Below are 22,900 nucleotides of genomic sequence, written 5' to 3' on the forward strand. Positions count from 1 at the left end.
TTCTAAAGTCAATGAATAGTGTTATTTCTGGTCACTGAATTTCTCTGTTTGCCTCAAAGTAATTGACCAACTAGAATAAACCAGTAAACCGAACTAACTTCATGGCACTAGATATCATGAAGGAGGGCTGCCTTTAACTGGAGATATTTCAAAGTTGCAATGACAGTTATTTGTCTATTTTTACTCAGCGCAGGAAGCATGCCTCTGTAAGATAAACACATTTTGAGGTTTTAAATATAATGTAATCCAAAAGCTTTTGAAGATGATGGAAAGAAGATTAATGGAACAGGAAGGAAAAAAAAAGGACATTTAGAAGAAAATTTTGTGCCTTTTATCTTAGTTTTAGAAGACACTAAAAGCAAAATATGATTGACAGAACAGCTCTGACTGCAAAGTTGGTGGTAACCTCAGTGTCACTACCCAAAACGTACGCGCCAAACTGGAGATGATTCCCCCCCCTTCCTCAAGTTTTACCATTGGTATTTTAGAAGAAAGGGATGGAAGACAAAGTTACAGCAAAACTTTGCTGTAAAAGCAAAGGTGGGTGCACAAAATGTACTTCTGATGGTGTACTGGAACAGATACTGGTTTTATAAGACAGAACTACCAGAAAGAGTTGAGTAAGGCTGGCAGTATCTGTATTTGATATCTTGGGGGAAAACAAACAAACCAAACCCCAAGCCAGCCTGTGCATCTCTGACAGTTTAGAGATATCAAATGTTACAAAACTCAATGAAAAAGCAAAAGTAACTTTTTATTCCAGCTGAGTGGAACAGAGAAGGCATAAAAGGTTTTAGAAGTGTTCTGGTTTAGAGCAGATAAAAAGGTGACTATTTTTAGAAATAAGGTAACCTACCTTCCGTAAGCTTTATTTTCCCAAAGAATATTTTGTGAAATAAGTGAAAAATCCTTCCCCAAAAGTAGTGTTTGTGGTTCATGAAGTAGATGGTAAACAACAATTCTATATATCGACCAGATGGTGTCCCCCTGTGTCTGCCCTCTCCCTTTATTTCTTTCTTTTTAAACCTGATGTCTAATACTGGATAGACATCAGACGGATACCTTAGGATGAACAAATTATGAAAATAAAACTTAACTGATTTCTGTCAAGATCAAAGTAAATTTCAAAAAAACTACAGGAACTTGGTAATAAACACTTTTGGGAACACTTGTTAGGAAATGACCCTGTAGAACAGATTTTGGGTGGGAAATATTCCAGGCAGCCCAGAAATATTTTTGGAAACAAATTGAATGCTACTAAGAGTGGGAGAAAAATGACTTCTCACAAGGGAGGTAGTGGATATTACCTCTAGAACTAAACATAAGAAAAAAATATTGTAAGAATTTGAAGTGGTGCTTGATGGAGAAACTGTGAAGCCTGTATTTCACCACTGTGAAATCAGCGTATTCAGACCCATGATTTCAAGATGTAGATAGGTAGCAAGCTCATTTGGACATAAAATAACTCAGGTGCAAATCATTTCATGTCCAACTGCATGGTTGTGTACTCCAGCTTCAATTGTAAGTACTCCAGCTTCAACTGACTTACCTCCCATAATTTTAGATTGGCAGTTGATAAATTCTGGTTTCTTGTCTGTCAGGTATCGCTGACAAGTGTGATGAAGAACCTGAAAGAATGTGCATTTTTCTGAAGCTGTGCTTGCTACCCACTGGTCAAAAGCATTTTCAAATAGTAAATCAAATTCTGGGGAATCCTAGAAGAAAAAAAAACGAAACATTACTACTACTTTGGTTTTATTAATGATTTGGAAAAAGATGTAGAGCTGCCATTGTTTAAAAAGCAGTTATGTAGGAAAAAAAGACAAAGATCATGCAACTAAAGACCATCCTATGATTATTGTTCTTTTGCACATTTTTGGATGAAAACACAGGCAGGATATTTTTTCTCGCAGATATTTTTTTTCTTTTAGTGAGGAATATTCAGCTATGAAAAAAAATACCAGAAAATAATGGGTTTTAGACCAAGGAATTAGAAGTTGGAATCTCATAAGAAATCCTTTTTAGCTACAGATATATAGTTACTATGTTTCTTCTGTATTAACATAGGCATTTTTATTTTAATGTGTTCAGCCTCTCAGTCTCAAAATTGCTCTCGCAATGTATTATAGAAGATGTGGTTCTGCTCTTTATATTCACCCAAAAAAGGAAAATAAATAGCAAGTTGCAGTTATTGTATTTAACTTATTATCATAAACTGTTGTATAGATCTCAAGATAACAAGAACAAAAGAGCACTGCCAGAATAAAATAACACCCCACCTCCGTACCATGCATCAACAACAAAAGTAAATGGATTCTGTAAGAGTACTGCTGCTATACATTTAGTGATATTTGCTAGAATTCATTTCGTAAACTAATACAAAAAACTATTTTGAGTCAGTGGCACTAGGAATCACAGGAAAACAAGTCCTAGAGGAATGCGTATAAGTTGAAGAATTTGATAGGACTTTCAATGTGAAAGTATCTCAAGCTGCTATTTAGAGAGCTGCTTAACAGTTGATGGGAAAGGGCCTAAAACTCATATCCCATATCTGTATTATCATTGCTCTCATTTTCAGTGCTCCTTTACTCAAAGAAAATTCCACAAAACTCCAAAGGCTTCATTTTTGTTAACAAGACTATACTGAAACAGCAGTCTGCACCACTAAGCCGCTAAGATTTAGGCAGCTGATCAGAGCACAGCCCTGAGCAAACCAATGGAGTTATCTACAAACATTCTGCTGTACAACGAACACGGTTAAGTTGCTTTGTGATCATTTTCTGATTTGTATTCGTAAGCTTATTACATATTTGTGTGGCTTTGTCAAGACAGCTCAAGGCACTCTGTATATTCCACATTAAAAAAATATGTTTGAGGCAAACATTCTGGAAGGAGTTCCAAAACACTTTGTGGAGTTTTGTTTGCTTTAATTTTTGTTTTAAATCAAAAAGAAAAAAATTGCTTTAAATTTAAACTAGCAGATAAACTACATCACAGCCCTTTGTACAGAATGATAAAAACTGCAGAAGAATCTGAGGAGAGGACTGTCCTAGAAAAAAAAGCAAGATTCAAAATATTTCCATGCACTTGAACCTCAGTAACCTCTCTTGTCTTTGCTTCTGGTTACTTCTCTTACAACAGAGCTGCATGCCAAAATGGAACCCGAGAGGCTTATAGCTGAAGACAAGACAAACACAGCTCTTATTTTTCTTTACAAAGAAGAGAGTGAACAGGAGGAAGAGTAGGGGAAGACAGGAAGGAAAGAAGAAAATACCTGATTATGAGCTTTGGCCTCCTCCCATCTTTCCCATTAAAATCTATTTCACATACCACACTAAGTTATTTCTTTTTTGAGAATTTGCATTTAATCCTGTATCTCATCATTCCATCTGCCTTTTGAATAATGAAAGATGTAACTGATTTGTGAATCAGGTGTTAAAAGTTCAGTTTTCATTTGCCATAACCGTTCAGACTTACCCGGTTAGGATCTATACCATTGACCTGGCGTAGCTGCTCGAGCATCCACTGCGTTCTCCTGACAAAAGATGTAGAGCCTTCAAATTGCTTGACCTTCGTAATAGAAGCTTGAGCCGGTTTCTTGTTTGTCACTAAACATATAAAAGAAAAAGCATGCAACTGAAATGGGTTTAATATTTCAGAAACGTGTTGTTTAGTTCACCATATCAGTAGCAATTTTGACAGTGTATTTTCTATATGTGATGGTACAATTTCACACAAGCGTTATACAACTCAAAATTAGATACACTACAGCCATTATCAGCTTTATTTCCCAACGGTTTGTAAAAAACATAACTAAAGCTGAGCTCTTCCTGTCTGCATTTTTACTGTGACCTTAGTATTTTTGTTTCACCATGCTAATTAGCTAATGTTTAAGTACGCTTTGAATACCTGATGCTGAGTTAAAGATGCTAATTCTCAAATACAGCCTCTTATTTGTTTATTTCTCTCTCTCTCTTTTTTTTTTTTTTTTTTTTTTTTTAAGATAAGAGAACAAACATGACAACTGTCCATATACGCATGAATGTATTTATTTAACTATTACTTTGGACTGACTTCAATATTGGTGAAGCACTGAAAAAGCTACAGGTTTCTCCAGTCTTTTCATAAGATGCTACATGTAGCTCTCATTCATCTAACATCTATGACATCAATTCCCATGTTACAGTCAGACTTAAGTATACACACTTACTGCACTAAGATAGTAAACCCACCAAACCAAAAACAGCCTGTGGAAATCGTTCCATCCTGTTCCTCCAAATAGTAGGTACCATAATCAAAGCCCATAAAAAAGAACAGTCTTGCATGTTACAAACAAAGTACGTTAAAAATTATAAACAATGGGAATAAGTCATACATGAAAGTTCTGCTTTTGGGGGAAAAAAAAGTCAATATAAAATACTCAAAATAGTGCATCTTTGACTCAGCATCAGGTATTCAAAGCGTACTTAAACATTACAGATAACTTTTCAACAGCAGGAAAAACGGCTTCCTGTACTATACTTTCTCTCTAAACAAATGCATTTTCTTTTCATCAGTATAACTACACATACTTTAAACCACTGCAAATTTGCTTAAAACAATTTTAGGTGTTTTATATAATCACACTCACTATTACATTCATGTTATTTTTCTGCTGATGTATGTTAAGTCAACTTCAAAACATATTTTCACTCTCAGTGAAAAAATAATTTTTTTTTTGAATGATTGTACCACACAGTATACTAAGGCTAGTGTGTTATTTGTTTTCCATGCTAAGATCTATTTCCTAAAATCCTTTTAATCCATATGGCCTTCCAAAAAGAGTAGTATTGGGAATGGTTACTTTCCTCTTTGGTTTTAGATGCTGGCAGTTAGAAGGCTTCTTAAATAATCAAGACTTATGTAGTAAGGATTGCTTCTTTTTGTGCACTCACTTTACCCAAATTACCAGGAAAACTAACAAGCTAACAGGCTTCTAAAGCTGAAGACACATACTGCATACGCTTCTGCACTCAGGGGCACAGGTGTACAGTAACTAAATATTGATGTAATGCCTCATCATTCCACATGGTGAAAAGAGCTAACATTGCTTTTTAGGATGAAAATTTACTATTGCAGAGGTCCATGGCTTGATGTTCAATGTACTTTAGAACAGAATTTCTGATTAATATGATAAGTTCTTTTTCAAGATCTCAGATTTATGTGTTTTCAACGTATGGCTATGGTAAAAGCTTAAGCAGCTTTACGGGAACTTAATTTGTTATTAACAGAAAATTTATTTACATGGAAGATTTAGTACATTAAATCAAATCAGATATTAATGTTCTACATGGTAGATAATTGTTTCTGAGAAATTACCTCAGACTAGAAAGCACAGCTGGACTCAATAAATTGACAAGATTATTGATGACAATATAATGAACACATTGCCAGAAGTCTCTTAATCAGCAGCTGAAACACTGAGAATCAAATTGACATAGTATGTGATTCAGAATCGCAGGTCAAATGTTACAGAACGGGGGAAATCAACACAGTATCAGAAAAGTAGCAGCAAACTTAGATCAGAATAACTATTGAAATGCAAAGACTAGAAGTGAGTGAGATGAGTATTAAAGATTCAGTGATTGCTCAATGGTCTCAATGCTTGGACCTCTCTGAAATACGAAACTTTAGTTCCATACATTTTCTCTTATGTTGGACTCAGTTCCATATATTTTCTATGTAATACTAATAGTAGAAGGCTATCTAAGAGTGGCTCAAATTTTAGGATCTCTGGTTTATTCCTTCTGTGGTTTATTCACTTCTATGAAAATTTACACAATAATATACAGCTGAATTAGACATGTTAAAAGTAAAAACATGCATACTATATGTAAGCCACGTATAAAATCAACACCAGCAGTGTTGCAAAACAAAGCATTTAAAAATAGGAAGCACTAAACAAAACAATCGTATAATCAAATGTTTTTTTTTTTTTTTTTTTTTTTCTCAGAATCTTATGGATAACAGATTGTGAGATCTACAACCCTAAATTTGATTTCAACAAACTTCTCACTGCTCTGAAGGCTCATACGTGACATACATTCTGGTGTTTTTGCAAAACAGAGGTAATTTATTCTTTCAAGGTGAAAAATATCAGATTTTACAGATTTGATGGTGAAACAATGTCAAAAACTCCATGTATTGCTTGGCTAAGTTTACATTTTCCTATTTGAATAATCTAATTATTTAAATTTCTTTGTATAGCACTTTTAACAATCAATGAACAGCAGCTTTCTCTTCAGCTGGAGCTGCTAGTAGTCAGCATTTCAGCAAAAAGATCACATTGAGTGTCTAAGCTTCAGCAAGTCTTGAAAATTTCTATTAGTGATAAAGTATAAAAACATCTTGAGTGGAAGAGTGGTCCTATATCATCCACAACACACTAAAGCTTGGAAAGGCTGAGTCCTACGGAACTTACAAGGCTCTTGAACATCTCAGTTGTTGTTTTAGATAAAAATTTGGTCTTAAGTTAGCTGTTGTGCCACTCCTGGAATACCGGCAGTTTGCGTTAGGTCTCTCATTTGTAATTATTGTTTGCAGCAAAATAGACTTAGTTGCATTTCACCTTTTGTGTGTCTGTATTAGGGGAAAAAGCTAGATGTTCCAGAACATTCTAAGCACAACTACTAACAAACCCACCAAATATGCTTTAAAGCCTTCATTTAAAGCCTCCATGACAGCTTGACAGTAGCATGGAAGTCATTAAAACTCTGCACAGACTCCCTTGAAGCTGGAAAAGCCATCCTCACCAGCTGCTCATTACATTGCTTTGCAAACTAGAGCACTTTCACACAAGCCACTGAGTGGGTGTTAAATTGCAAACATGTAAGAAGTCTTTTCATAGATCTGAAAAAATTTGAAAAAAATTGGAAGCAATTACATGCTCCTAGCCACACTTTCTGACAAGTCATACAGATGTGTTTGCTAAGATCTTTATCTACCTTAATAAGAGACAATGTTAAAATTATGCTTCAATTTTGTGTGTGTGTGTGTGTGCGTACGTGTGTGTGTTACTGTTTGCTTTTGTTTGTTTGCTTTGGTAGAAGAACATTAGACCTTGAAAATATGAAGTTGGAACAGTGCGGACAAAACGTATTTGCTTGAAAATCATCAATAGATAGGTCCACACAGTATTTATGTGCATCTGATGATGACACAGGGAAAACAGATTTATTTATCTGATTTCTGGGAATATACACGTAACATTAAGTTAAGAAAGAATGTGTGAAAAGTCAACTATAGCAATTTACAACTGAAGACACTGAGGACCTTTCCTTAAAAGAAAAGAAAAGGAAAAAAAAAAAAAGAAAAAAACAGTATACAGAACAGTATATTAACAAATAACCAAAAAGCACTGAGCCAGAAACAGCATTACTTCTGGGATTTAAGACATTACTAACTCTTTTGTGTCATAAATAAAAATAAGACACAGCATTAAGTTTCAAAGATGTTGTTAAAGTTTAAGGACATGTATTTAAGTAAAACACTCTGTTTCAAAAGCAGATCAAAACTAAGAGGCAGAAATAATTAAGTTTAGATCATGTTGTGACAGTTAATAAAGTCACTGCTCCCATAACTTAGAGCACACTAAAATGAATGTATTTGAACTCCAGACCTAAGCTAGAATCCAGTGCCACATGTCACTAGAATCAGTGAATCTATACAGCTCTTCACACAGAAAGAAAGCTAAGGCAGAAAAAAGTCACAGTCAAAATTCATTGCATCTGCAACCCAGAATATATTTTTTTTTGTCAGTTTTCTGAAATGTACATCATGTACAGAAAAGACAAAAGGATGAGAAGTGATAATTTCTTAAATACCTGCACCAAAATACCTGTTCCTGAGTTATAGTGTGAAGGTTCTAAACCATCCCATTATGAAATTTACTGTATCACATTTGAAATGCATATCTAAAAAACATCTTTACTTGAAGCCTTGACTCTGTATATCTGTGTTTAGCTTTGGATGTTCTTTAAATTTGGATATGTTTATTATATAACTTTTAAACTCTTTAGGTAATTAGGAATCTTATTAAAAATGGTTTGATTGTCTCACAGAATTTCTAGTCATATCTCAGTATATTTCTAAACTCCTGAGTGATTGAAGTATCTACTGAAGGGAGAAATTAAGTACAGTCTTGAAGCAGTTAGTGATTGCTGCATCTGTTCACATTATAACAGGATATTTTAAATTTTTATTTTTTAAATAACTGGACACTACACAAGTACTCCATAGCTCTTACAGTAGCCCAAGCTTTTATTGCTATTGTGTCACTAGTTCTTCAGAAAAGGTAATAGTACAAATGAAGTAGGAGAAAAAAAATTAAAATTAGTAAAAAATTACTTTCATTTGTAAGACTGACAGACTGAAGATTGCTTTTGAGTGAAGAATTCTACTGAATATACTTGGCTGTATCTGTAGTTCAATTCAAAACTACCCATCAATTTAATGTTAGGTCAGCATAAGCTAGCTGTATATCACATCCTGTAGAGCTGCAGTGGATATTCATCCCTCAGCTCACAAATAACCAATGATGAAAAGTAGCTGTTAATAATAACAGATAATAATAATAATATAATATCATTACATAATCATATATTATATATCATATAATTTATATTATTATGCTATAAATAATAATAAATAAAAAATAAAATAAATAATAAATAAATAAAAAATAATATAATTTATATGACATATGATTATATAATATTATATAATATATGTAGCATTATTATGCTATAATATAAATTATATTATGTGACATATCATATAATTTATATTATTATGCTATAATATGTTATATTATATGATGTATAATTATATGATATATATTATCAATTATTATTATATATTATATGTTATATAATAATAATAATAACAATGGGGAAAAAAATCTTTAAAATGCAAGAGAGCCTAAACACTTCTTCAAAATAAATCTTTGGTGAAGAAAATGTTGAACTGGATACCATGGCAGTGTGATGCAAGTTCATTGTCACTGCATCTAGAATTTAATAATTCCTACCTTGTTGTAGAATTGTTGCCCTAAAGCAAAAACTTCTCAGAGTTAGATGCCAAGAGTTTTTGAAACTTTTCAGTTAATCACAATAAAAACAGTAAATTTAAAAGCAGCAGCACATTTTTATTAACATAGTATTTAATGTCAGATACAGATTTTATACATTTTTTCTAATAAATAAAAATGACTTGGCACTTGTGGTAGAAATGCTTTCTTTTTAAACCCCGCTCCTAAAGAAAAAAAAAAGTAGGTTATGAACAGACCGTGAAAGAGGTAATTACTCCTCGATACTTTTCAGTTCTCTAGGGTTACATATTGAAAAGCTGCCTTTTCCCTCCAGAGTTCTGTTTGTGCAATTAAATCTAATTCTAATTCAACAAGTCCCTTCAATACCAGCCTCCAAAGGAACAACCGTTTCATGCGCTTGCAAAAGCTCATTGACTAAAATTCTGACAGTCTTGTGCAGAATTCTAGCAAGCTATGGCTACTAGTTAGTCAGGTGATCTGTAGTTTCTGACCTTCAAAAGAACAGTGACCTTTCTTTTCCTCTGTTCAATTGCTTCTCCATTGCACAAGTCTGAGGTTTTGTATTCAGAGAACAAGGCAAGAGTAACTGATGGAAATGTCTCAAACGTTTAAAGAAACACACAACAGATTTCATTTTGGAAATGGACAAAGGCTCAAATAAAAGACTTCCCAAATTTCCCCAAATAGCGTTTCAACAGTCAGACAAATAAAGCTGATTAATTAAATAAGGTGCATTCTAGCATACTTAGGTACTAAAGAATAAGGACCAGATGCATGAAATTCTCTTCGCATACCATGTGGATTTCAGGAAAACTATTTCTAGGCAGCTTCACATGACAGTTGTGAGCTTTGCTATGAATTCCAGTTTTCAGCATTTGCAACTAAATACTGATTTAACACAGGGACCAAATTAATTCTTGTAGAACTTTGAGCATTACCACTGTGGTTGTCCAACTTCCTGCAACCTTGAGACCCGCCACTGTTCTTAGACCTCAGCTACTAATACAAAGAGATGCTCTGAGACAGCAGTGCTACTAAGTAGCCAGGTCACCTCCAAAATTAATTTTAGGCACAGGAAAAAAAAAATAAAAAAAAATGCTCGCAACTGAAAATAGGTAGTCCCACTAAGAGTTCTATGCAGATACAGTTCTTCGGAACTGCATATAGTTATTTGTATATAGTTCTTGGGACTAGTTGTACTGCTGCGAGCACTGTCTGCGGTTTTGCAGCTCATTTCTGCATCTTGCTTCTTAAAAAAAAAAAAAAAAAAAAAAAAAAAGGAGTTTTTTCTGGGGAACAGGTTTCATTTAAAAAGTGTGTGGGACAGAAGAGATTCCAGGTTAGATACCTGAACAACATAGGGTATTAACAGAATGAGAAGAGAACATATGCAGGATCTTCTGTACTTTTCCAGAACCTTACAGACTTTACCTCTCCATCACCTCCCCCAAAGTCACAAAATACCTACTAAACTTTCACCTCAATATTATTCTCATCCTTATTTTGCATTGGTAGTTATCACAAGCACTGCACAAATTAAAACTTGTGTTCTTGGTCTTGCACTCCCACAAGTCCTGACTTTCTGCATCTTGCACTTCCTATTTACTCTTCCATTCAACAGTGTGAGCTGAGAAAGACTTGAATCCTTACCAAAAATAAGCAAAAGGAGCTAAAAATGAAGCAAGGGATAGGGGGCTTTTTTAAATGCCTGCTTGCTCCTCAAGGGTTGCCAGGTGTCAAAATGGCTTGTAAGTCACTTCATTTCTTAGAATTGCATTTCCTCCTTTTACCCATTTTCCTCTTTCCTTTCTTTGGCAATTCTGCTTTTTGTCACCATCAGAAATGTAAAGAGCTAAAAGCATAGAACAGCTGCATAGCTCCCATCTTCTCCACTTACTAAATAGGGCAAGTGGATGTCAATGACCCTAAATACACAGCAGTTTAATCAAAGATGAATTTCTTCCATTTCCTCAGGCATGACAGTACGTTTTGACACCAATTTGAAAAATACAAGGAAAAGTTTTCAAATGCAACAGAGGCAAACCAATCCTAAGTTTAAACACATACTTTTTCCCGGAGTCCTTCCCAGAAGGTCAAACAAAAAACAGTTTTTGTTACCCACCTGCTTAAATAAACACCTTCTGTATTACTGTCCAGAATAAGATGCCAGCCTCACTGCTTTTCAGAAAAATATATGGCAAGGGAAGCAATATGTATCTCTAAGTAAGATTTAATCATACATTGTTCAACATACAATTTAAGGAATATTTTTGTTGTGTCTTCAAAGGAAAAAAATACTTTGGGTTACAATACATACATGAAAACACAGTTTATGTTGTGTAAGACAATGTGAAGTGATATATGAGTGCGTGTATGCTTTCCAAACATACCACAAAGTGCATTAACAACAAACTCTTTCCCATTACCAGTGCCCTTCCCTTCAGTTTTTCACCTGGTTTTCCATTTTTTATTTTCACAGAACAATGTATATACATGCCCTTATAAATGCTTTTCTTTATGCCTATTTAATCACTTTAACCCCCCACTCCCATAACATCATATAAAATCCAGCCACTGCAATTTGACAGCCTCTTTTTTTACTGCTACCAAACTTTTAAAGCTAGAGAAGTAGAAGCATTACAGTTATAAATTAATGGCTTTTTAAAATTATTCTTTATATAGTTTAATGTATTGATACCAAAGTAATTGTTTTTCATTCTGGCATAGTTGTATAAACAGATGCAGTTAATAGTGGAAAGAATGGCAGACTTTGTTTTATAGCCAGAGAAAATGCTTCTGCTTAACTGCAAATATTTGGAAAGGAATCTTATTAAACACATATTCACTTCCAGAATGACGACTGAACTTCCAGGTTTTGTTGGAATTGCCTTTTACTATTCCACATTGCAGAGCAGCCAACTTTCAAACTCTTCCCACCTCCTTTTTCCTGCATACAGATAGTCAACTGCAACTCGAATTATTTCCATTCAAATACAAAAAAAAAAAAAAAAAAGTAAAAAAAAAAAAAAAGTTCTTTAGATGTTTTTAAATTAAAATCTAGCTAAGAGGAACAAGATAGTGCTCAGACAGATCTATCTACCAAGGCATTGCGGCTGCACAAAAAGGTATTAGGTATGTCTGCCATGTCCCAGGGAAGAAAGATAACTTCCTTACAACCCAGGGACCAAAGTCATCATCAGAGACCTCTCAACCAGCCCAGAACTACTGTTGATCCTGGCTAAAAGCATTCTGCATTAGCATTTTACCTCATTGAGCATGGTGGAGCCTCACCTCAAAACTAGAAGTTATTTGGTGACTGAGAATTAGCCTGGATCACTTACAGTTTCAATATTATTCACTTTCTTTTCATTAAAATGAAGACGGCAACCTACACAAACATTGCCGAGGATACTTTACGTAGCCTTGCAAACACTCATGCATACTTCAGGAAATCTCACTTCAATCTACATTAGAAATCAAGTCTGAAAATATTGACCACATTGAATGTCCATGAAGGTGTCTCGAGATATTCTTTTTGCTACATTCTAGTCATTTCAGCACCAGCAACTATGGTTAAAGACAATACCACTTAAGTACTTCTCTTAAAAAGTGGAATTTGGCATAATTCCCATACAATTTAACAGATGTGCATCCGCATGCAGGGAGTACACTAGGAATTACCTCATCAGCCTGAAAACAATGTTTGAACCTCACAGCAAGTGTCCTGAGGGGCAGGAAGAGGCTCTGGAAAACTGAAGTTCCAATTTGTTCTCAGTATCTCACAAAAAGTACTGTATTAGGGAATAGTTTTCCATTTGTAAGTTTGCTTAGATAACTGGACAGTCTTCAGGTGCTGGAATAAATTGCTCAATGACTTAAGATTCTAGAATGTAAAAGGAACCATTGCAACAGAATAGATATTTGCAGGAGGTTTTTTTTTTTAAAAAAAATGATTTTTAAAACTATGCTTTTTCCTTGATTTTGAACTGAATCAATGACTTGAAAGACAGTAAAAGAGACTACCTGTAAATACTTTGCATACAACAGATGCACCTAAGGATTCTACTATAACTGTTCAATACAAAATCCTTATCTTCTACTACATAGGAGCCTAAGACAGAACCTTGGTGGAAAGATTCTTGCATATTCATGACTAAGTTTCTGATGACAATTCTACAAAAAAAAATCACATTCACATGTGGCATGATAGCATCCAGTTCTCAGTATAAGCAACTATAAAAGTGCACTTCAACCATTTCAGATTATGAAGTTAAATCAAACAAACAAAACCAGAAGCCAAACCAAACCAAAAATTCACAAACACATCTGTGAAAAAATACAGAGTGTTACTGAAGGAAAAGACCAAGTAGGAAGAAAAACGAGTGGTCCAACAACTGCAGTACCAAGTTATCATCATACAATTTTAACTGAAGTCAGTTATTTAAATCTTATCCACTCACTAACAGAAAAACAAAAAACAAAAACAAAACAAAAACAAACAAAAAAAATAAAACATATCTCAACCTAGAAAGTACTTTACCAGAGTATATATAACCCACAATGCATTTACACAATAGAAACCTAATATCCATCCCTTCTTGCATTTTATGCCTAGAAGTGTAATAACTGCAATGAAGGGACGTTTTCACATGCTGACTTTTTTTTTTTTTTTTTTTTTTTTTTTTTAAGAGGTCTGAATTATTTTCTGCATACAACTAAAATGAATACAGCAAGCAACACCCACATTTCACGTAGCGCATTGCCTGAGATGTAAAAGTAGGAAAATCTCTAAAGTGAGTATAATAATGAACATTCTGAACTTGTATTAAGTTCATAAAAATATGACTATCACCACTTCTTACCACCAGCACCGCTACTACTAGATTTAGGAGAATGTTCATCTGTTATATGTGTCTTCAAAATATCCAAATAATATTTTACGTATCAATAAGTCTCATTTTGATATCCTACCTATCCAACAGTATTCCACAGAGTAGTGTGTGTATGCGCACTTTTGAAATGCATTCATACCCGGCAATTTTTAACAGCTTTAAGAAGCATGAAAGCAACAAAACAACATTAGCCGCCAGTCTTTGCAAATTTACTTATTAAACGCTATTGAGATGGTTAAGAGGTGAGACCAAAAAACTCCACAGTATGGAATACTGTGCAGTGTTTTACAGACAGTTCAGCAGACAGCATCCTTGTCACACTTCGAATGCCTATAGTGCTGTTCTTCTCCACCCACCCAATAAGTCTCTTCAATCCTTGCTCTTGCAAACACCAAGTTCAATGGCGAAGCCCTCAACTTTTCAGTGGGTATCAACCAACACATATTCTTGACATGAACCACTAAATCAAGACTTCCTAAAACCTTCACAAACATTCCCTACAGTTTCAGTTATCCGAATAGACATAGTATTGATCCTTGCCAAGATATTCAGGCACTATTTCCTTTTCAACACCATTTCAGGGTCAGAAGTCATCACCACCTATTTTTATTCCAATTTAGCACTTTGACAAAAAGCACTTTGAGAGCAAAAATGATGGAAGGAATATTTAAAAATTTAAAGTCTTAAAGAATACAAACAGTGATTTGAAAACGAAGAGGAACTGAAAGCTATGTTCAAAAATGCTGAAAATATATTTTCCAGAAAAAAGTGTCTTGCTGAACTAGGGCCCAATGTTTTGGTGAACTAGGGCCCAATGTTTTGGCCCTTCATCCCTTTCCACCATGCTTTATGTTCATGCTCCATTTAAAATTTGTGTAACAGTAACATTTTTAAACTTTATTTTTCTTTCACTTGATTTATCGTAGCTACCCACTGAGATTGTTTCAGCTTGCAGACATGAGGGAGAAAATTGAAGTGCCTAGAAACTGAAGCACACCTGTACTTTGGTACTTGTGCTATACCAACCCACACTTAGAGACTGAGCTAGAAGCCTGTAATTCACTGCACTGAAAATGACCAAGGAGCTGCAGACAAATCCAGAAGTGAGTGATAAATACTGACTGCATGTTCCAAAATAATCAACATGCCCAAAAAGCAAGCTTCTGAGTTCCTGATCTCATTAATTGGAAGTGCATCTAAGCGATATGATTTTTGCGGGAAAGAAATAATTAGATAGCCAGTAAGACTTCAGGTCAGTGAATCAAGTGATACACATCTTCCATTTTCATACTAAAGGGTTGTAAAGAGAGAGCATAGAAGCATTGCTAGTATATGAACTAAGGAAAAGTATTCTATCACTAGTATGGATACAAACAAAAAAAGCTCCCCCAGAAAACTCTGCAGAATTCTTAGTTGAAGAAGAACAATATTTTGAAGAGTGTCCTACTTCAAAAGCAAGTTAACATCTCATTTCCTACTACACAGATAATTTATACTACACATATATTAAAGACTGCTTAGTTACTTCAATAGTTACTTCATAGCATTTGCTGAAATTAACAGCAAAACATGTTATGAGAAATAGTTTTTAGACATCTGGGATTACAGCACATCAGGTCTTACATAAACAGCCACTCATTTTTCTTAATACTTGGATCCTAGGTATGCTTAAAGATCAAACGCTCAGAAGGAATCGATCCCTCATGAGACTCTAGAAACGTGTTTGAACTGCAAGAAAAATTTTCACTCTACACTCTACGTTACAAATTTCACAACTATGCTGGAGTAGATTTTATGTGAAGGTGCTATGAGCAGATAGCACTGAGTTACTGCATGTAGCATTTTAAATACTTGGAATATGAAATACTGCATATGGTTACTTTTATTAACATACAGGATTTCTTTGTAAGGGGCTAGAACATCTACTAAAATATTTAGTGACTGAATTGTTATTGCAGTTCTTATTCTACTCTCTCTAAGTCCTATGCAAAGCACTGAATCTCAGAGCACCACCATAAAATAAGTAGTATTACCATTTTATAGATGATACTCAGAGAGTGAATTTCTCAAAGTCACACAACACAGAATGATTCTCACGTCTAAACTTTCTGTAAGACACAGGAGTAAAAACTGGGAAAAGCTCTACCAAAAATCCTCTCATAGGGATCCTGAAAATAGTAAAGAATTGCATGTTGCTGATTCAACACAAGCAATTCACTTCATACATAAAATCCACACTCTGAACTTCCACCTACCTCAAGGAAAGACAGACTGTTATTGAAAAACTGTCCATTCCTAACTGAAAATATATTTCTTTGACTGTAACATAAAGTATTATTTATATATAGATTTAGCATCCAGTGGTTTGAAACATTCAGAGATTTAACATTAAGCTGTTATAATTTTTTCTTCCTTTGCTCAGGTACCAGTGCTTATTACATTTTTGCTGGAGGCACTTCATATTACAACAGAAAACAGCAAAAATTTGGTGATGTAAAAGGTTTTCCTGAATCCATACAAAGCTTTTTCCAATGCACCACCACTTTCTGGCAACAACAGGTGACAAAGCATACCAGTAGCATGAAAAAACAAAATTACAGGAAAGCAGTTCAGAAATCAGTGTTACAAAGAGGATAAAGCTAGACTTTTACAAGTTAGCCAAATGGCTCATTTAAAGTTGATGAAGAACGCTCAAGATACACGCATACAAAGAAAGTTGGGAGAAAGAGCATTCACTTCACGCATCAGTGCATACTAAGCTTACGTATTTCTAAACTGGTTATATGGAATATATCCTTCTTATTCCATTGCATTCTTTGCATTTTTGGAAAAAAAACAATGAAAGAACTGCTGGCAGAAACACTAAAGAGAGTAAACTGAACCGTACTACTCTGATGACACTGTTTAAACAGGGGTTTGTCCCTTTCATAGCTTTTTCTTGTACCCACAGCTGTGATGAGTTGATCCCAGTCAGCAGTCAAGCACCCAGACAGCCGCTCACTCCCCCACCATTTCTCTCTCCTGTTCTGCTAGGGAAGAGCAAAAACAAGAAAACTCTTGGATCCAGATAAAGACGGTTCAATAACTGAAGAAAACAACAGAAAGTGACACAAAGGCCCCCCATCACAAGTAGATCAGTGCCCAGCCAAGCCACAACCACGTTGGAAGACAGCCCCCTGCCTTTCTCTCTCTCTACCCCCAGTATTATGGCTGAGTATGATGTTATATGGCACGGAATTTATATATTTGGCCAATTTGGATCAGCTCTCCCAGCTGTGTCCCCTCCCAACTTCTTGCTTACTCCCAGCTCACTTGCTTGGCGTAAAGGAGAGGAGTGTAGCGGGGAAAACATGAAGGGCTTGATGCTGTGTAAGAACTGCCCACAACAGCCAAAACGCAGGTGTTATCAACACCATTTCATTCACAAATCCCATACACAGCACCATACAGGCTGCTCTGAAGAAAATTTTCTATTGCAGCTAGAGTCAGTAAATGGATCTAATTCTTATAAATAAAGACGCTTTTATTTGGAAAAGACTGAAAACAGAAAACTTTCAGTTAACTATTGAGAGATGAACTTTAAGTGCACATCATAGATTCCCACTGGCAGTAGAAGGAGCTCCTGTGAAAACAATTTCAATTTTATTTATATTCATTAAATATAACCCTCTCATATCTTCCCATTTTTTATGACAGTGAATGACTGCAAAGGTGTTTTAGAATCAATTTGTTCTGTAAGTAGGTGCTTCCTTCTGTACATACGTTGGGGGAGGATCCTAAGAAAAAGTATCTTGTGATGCTTCCAGTTGAAGACATTTCAGTTTAAAGAACACCAAACATGCATCAACTGCCACTTTTACGTCTAATAGTTTTATTTCAACAAAACTATTCTCATATGCCATTGCACAATCTTGAAATGGCAGGGCTGAAAATTTGACTTAAGTGATAGCTGCAGTCATCACTATCACTTTCTCATCTGTACTGTTCATCAGGAAAACTTTCACAGAAAGTTTCAAAAAGCATCAGTTGCCTCTCTTTTCCAAGGATAACAGAGAGCCTTCCTAGCCGTTAAAGAAAAACAAACCCCAGAATCTGGTGAAAATTTGTTGTAGAAAGTAAGACATAGATAGAGGCCATCATCCATTTTGTGATGGGACAGAGTTATGTGCACATAGGTCTCATTTTGATATGCAGTTAAAAGATGGCTGAAGGACTTTCCTAACAACTTCCATACCCCAGAATATTGACTAGCCCTAGTTTAAGGTGAAGACCACTGTCACAGATTGGAGGATTACCTGAGCCATGTCTTCAAAAATTCACATAACAGGCTAACTTCCTGAAGTCACATAGAGGAGTGATTGATGACTATGTATTTAAACAACTATTTTGAAAACTTACTTTGAAAAGGTACATTCTCAGACTGCTCAAATAATAATAAATGTTGTATAGTAAATACAACTTTTTTTTTTTTTTTTTTTAATGTACATCCAGCTAATTACCTTCCTCGCTATGTTTGCATATGGGCATACATACAAAGGTAAGACTAAACAACTCAAGTGCATACCACCAGCTCCTTTTTTTTTTTTTTTTTTTTCCAACTTTGCTTTTCTTTTCCATTTAAGGACTATTAATTTATGTATTTTAAGATGTATAGCTCCTTACATTACAGGATTATATACTGCTGCTTCATAGGCATAGTCCTCATAGGAGTATATGCCATAGAGTCCTTACTGGCCCCTAATCTTCTTGCCATTAATATGGAAGACTATTGTCTTCTGTTTATTTATGAGTCTATCAATTAAATTAATTTTGGTTTCAGATTTAATCTCTTTACTGCAAAGATACAAAGACCTAACCTGAACTTTGTCCTGACCATAACATAGCACATGACACTTTAAACCAAAGAAAAAAATCTAAAACAGGTTTAGGATACAAATGACTTGTGATTAATGAGAAAAATGTTGATATACTGCAGACACAAATGTCTCAAAAGCCCACAGCAGAATGCAGAAATAACTCTAACATTTTAAGCAGAAAATAATATCTTAAAAACCTTAATAATTTACTATGGTAATACAGCATTAATTTTTCATTTGTGGTAATGTATTTTACCGTTCATAGTAGTTCTTCTGGAAACTTTTCCTCTAAAAACTGCTCCAAAAAATAAACAATCTATGCTGTCAGTGCTACAAAGGAAGTTTTCTTCATTAATTTATTTTAGAGCATAAAAATGAGCAGCTTAACCTTACTTCTTTGCACATTATAGATCTTGATAGCAGCTGACATGCTGTTCATCAACCTTTTTTTTTTTTTTATTGTACTGTACTTATTGTACTGGGCTATTATGGGGGAAAACATTTTTTAATTACATTTCAGAAAATCAAACAAAAATGATTCTTAGTATTCCACACCAAATCCACCAAAAGGAACACAAACTTATTACCACCCTAGAGACACATTGGTTGTAACTGAAAAGACCTGTTTGCAAGTAATTGCCATGATCACTAGCAATGTCTTTAAGATCATAACTTCCTGTATCTTTTAGGATCATAACTTCCTTTACTTTTTTATCAAACAGGTTTGCTGAAATCCATATGATGTGACTATATTTCACGATAAGATTTGTGCATTCTACATCAGACAGGCTTCATTGTTTGCTCTTCAGTGGATTAATAGTTTGCTACTGCTTTAGTTGGGTTGCATCTATGCCTACCTGTGACAACAACTATTTTTTCAAAGAAAAACTGAAAACAGTAAATATCTCACTGGCAAAAGTACTATAATCACCCAAACAGATTATATAGTTTCTTGTTTTTTTTTTTTTTATTTTACAAATTACTGTCACCATGTTGCTATTCTCTGTACTTCATTAAAATAAATAAATAAACCCAACAAAACCCACGTACTTCTTTCTACCACCAAAGACAATTTAAGACTGTCAAGCAGACTTTACTGATATATCATTTTTTTCCTGAAACATCAAAAAAAAAAAAGCCACTCTCCCTTTGCCAATAAGGTATAACTAAAAAACTCCTCCTCCTTCACAGGACAACTTGCCATTATTTTCAACATCTCTCTTGCATAGATACTAGTACTCTGCTTTTAGAGGCTGAATGATGGAATCAGAACATAGATTAGTGAAGGATACCTCAGAAGCTGAAAAAGAAGACATCGACAGCCATGTTTTATGAACAACTGGGGTGGCCTTTGGAAGGGCTATTAATCATCTTTACACAGGGTCAACTGAGCTGAAGGTTCTGGTCCTCTACGTCAAGGTATATGGACAGGGAAGGAATACTAATGCCTGGTTTGAAACATAGCAGCAGATTAGTGTTTGAATACAATCTCACTTTAGATTGGTCTGCTGTGGCAAACAAAGAGAAAAAAAGTCTTCCTCAGAAAAATATAAAACATCAAAACTCTAAAGCTCAATTTACTCATAAAATTTAAGCCTATGCATCTGCTTTGCTAAAAACCCCACACAAACAAAAAAAGCAGCACCAAAAATGACCCCACCACCAAAACTGAAATCAAACCTTGACTGTTAGAAGTACTAGTGTTTTTTTGTTTTGTTTTGTTTTTTTCATCATTCTTCAGACTGTTTCTGTCCACACAGATAAATGTGAATTATTTGAAGAAGGCGTGTGTTTTCCATGACTGAATTAGATCAGTTTCCTACCGGAAAACAACCAGTGAAAGTGTAAGTGAATGGGCAGTAAACAAGAGACAAGATAAAGGAAACACATGCACAGGATTTTATTTTATTTTTTAAAGCGATATCCATAGTGTTTCCAGACACAGGACTCTGATATCAGTCCTTGAGATGGGAAAACTGTATGTTTTCTTTTACAATTTGTGTGCATGAGTAATACATTTATATTTATAGCCATGGAAAGGAAAAAAAAAACAACCTCAGATCATGATTTCATTAACCTTCGAAGGTTAAAACTAAAGATATCTTGAAACAGATAAATAAAGGCAACAGTTGAAAGACTTCAAAAGTGAAATGAATAAAAAGGGCAGATCTGAAAAATGAAGATATAGATCAAAGAAATCAGGAATACCAAATATTCAAAAACAGTTTCACTATGTTCGCCCCTATCAAGGGGCAACTATACAACTAGGACACAAACTTTGGGCAGCAGGTATGCCTTTGTAACTTAGAACCACACTGTGATTGTTGTTATGATAGCTACAGAGGTGTAGAGCTATTGTCCTGATGTTTTGTTTGTTTGCTTTTAATAACAGAGGAAACTAGTACTACTGCAATTAAATAAAAAATGATTTATCCCCACAAACAAGCACCTTATCAGAAGAAGAAAACCACAGTGCTCCAATACTGAAAAAAGGTCCTAGTATGTGGAAGACAAACACCTCCCCGGCCCAGGGAGAAATAGAGTAGGATCACTTTAAACAGCAAAAAAAGTTAAGAATCTGGGTATCCAGAAATGCTGCCAAAAATAAGCAAACAAACAAGCAGTGTGCCATTAAATGTCTCATCACATGAAACCAAAGTCTGAACATAAAGAGAACAAGCTACAAGCAACACTGTAACACCTTGCAGATTTGTTCCTACTGTTGTCACTATATAATCATTGCACATTGCAATTAGTGCGATTTATTCTAAAATGGATGAACTGCTCATTATGCCTCCCCGTACTTAATTCTTCTGTCCAAATTATAGCTTCTCCGTGGTAAGAAATGAGGTGCAGACCAGCATAAACTCAGGCAAATCTGGTAACTGGCACTGTTAAGATGTGATAAAATGCAACAAATTCCAGAAGATTTTCTAAACACGTTTGAAATTATGAACTATAATTACAACCACCCCTAAAGAGATGCACAACCTTCAAAGTGAAATCTGACAGTGCAGTTTTCTTGCCTCATGACATTTTCTTGTCTCATGACGAACTTCTTTTTCAGCCCATCCTAGTGCATTTGAGGTAACAGCACAGATAACCTATAGCACTCCACATATCTCACAAGAAACCCTCTCGAAGCATGCATTTGGTTTCTTCCAACCTGGAACCAGAAGAATCAAACTAGGCCAGGTCAAAATAATTATTCAGACTTCTTTGAAAGAGGAGTCCTGAAATGAGACTACTTATATTTTGTGTCCACAGCAATATAGTCTCAGTACGCTTGCTGCAGACATCACATGGAAAAAAATAGATTTGTGTTCAGCTTCATACGCCTGTTGCAACAACACTTAACCTAAAGCACACAACCTTAGGTCCACCTGTTCTACATTGAGGTACATGAACACACTAAATAAAACCATGTCTAACCAATAGCTTCTCAATGAATACAGGAAAGCTATAATTGTAAAGTAAGCTTCAATTATCAACTTCAACAAATAAGAAATTGCTGTGGAATTTCCTTAAAGGGAGACTAATTGATTTGGGAAGGTTAAATTCAAGTGCCATTTCTCTCACAGCATGATATTCTTACAGTCTTGCAACACTTCACTACTAAATGTTGAATAAGATAATAAACAAATTTATGACCCAGCAGCAATACTTTGGACAATAGTTCTCAGGAGCAAGGATAAAATCACTTCAGTTTTGTCGTAATAGAAGCTTCCCTCTCTCTAAGTGCTCTGCATTTACTGGCATCCTAGTTCCTAGGTAATGCACCTGTCATTAAAAGCAGAGTTGATTCAGGACTTGGAGACATCTCCAAACCCAGTCTTGAGGAAAAGATGTCCACTGGTATCAGTGACAGCCTTGGGCACTCTGTGTTTGCCTTTGCTGAATGTCACAAGGTGCCCGTCATCCCGTTCCTCCAACTAGAGGCAGCCTGTTAACAGTCCTATCCCCTCCCCATCTATCGACTGTTCCCCTCCAGTCTGGTATCATCTGCAAACCTGAGGGAAACACAACACATCCCATGGTCCTGGTCATAGACAAGTGCATGAACT

General features: G+C 35.1%; 1 protein-coding gene across 1 annotated transcript in view; it reads right to left on the reverse strand.

Moving 5' to 3' along the window:
• The window catches only part of STXBP6 (syntaxin binding protein 6), a 111,885-nt gene that overhangs the window by 17,956 nt on the left and 71,029 nt on the right, over positions 1-22,900 (reverse strand). The window contains exons 3-4 of the mRNA XM_082760941.1: positions 3,478-3,608; positions 1,550-1,715 (exon numbers count right to left, since the gene is read on the reverse strand). Coding sequence (XP_082617067.1) covers positions 1,550-1,715; positions 3,478-3,608 — 297 coding nt within the window. The remainder of the gene's footprint in view (positions 1-1,549; positions 1,716-3,477; positions 3,609-22,900) is intronic.

Source organism: Aythya marila, assembly GCF_965140915.1.
Source record: "Aythya marila genome assembly, chromosome: 5".
Lineage (NCBI taxonomy): Eukaryota > Metazoa > Chordata > Aves > Anseriformes > Anatidae > Aythya > Aythya marila.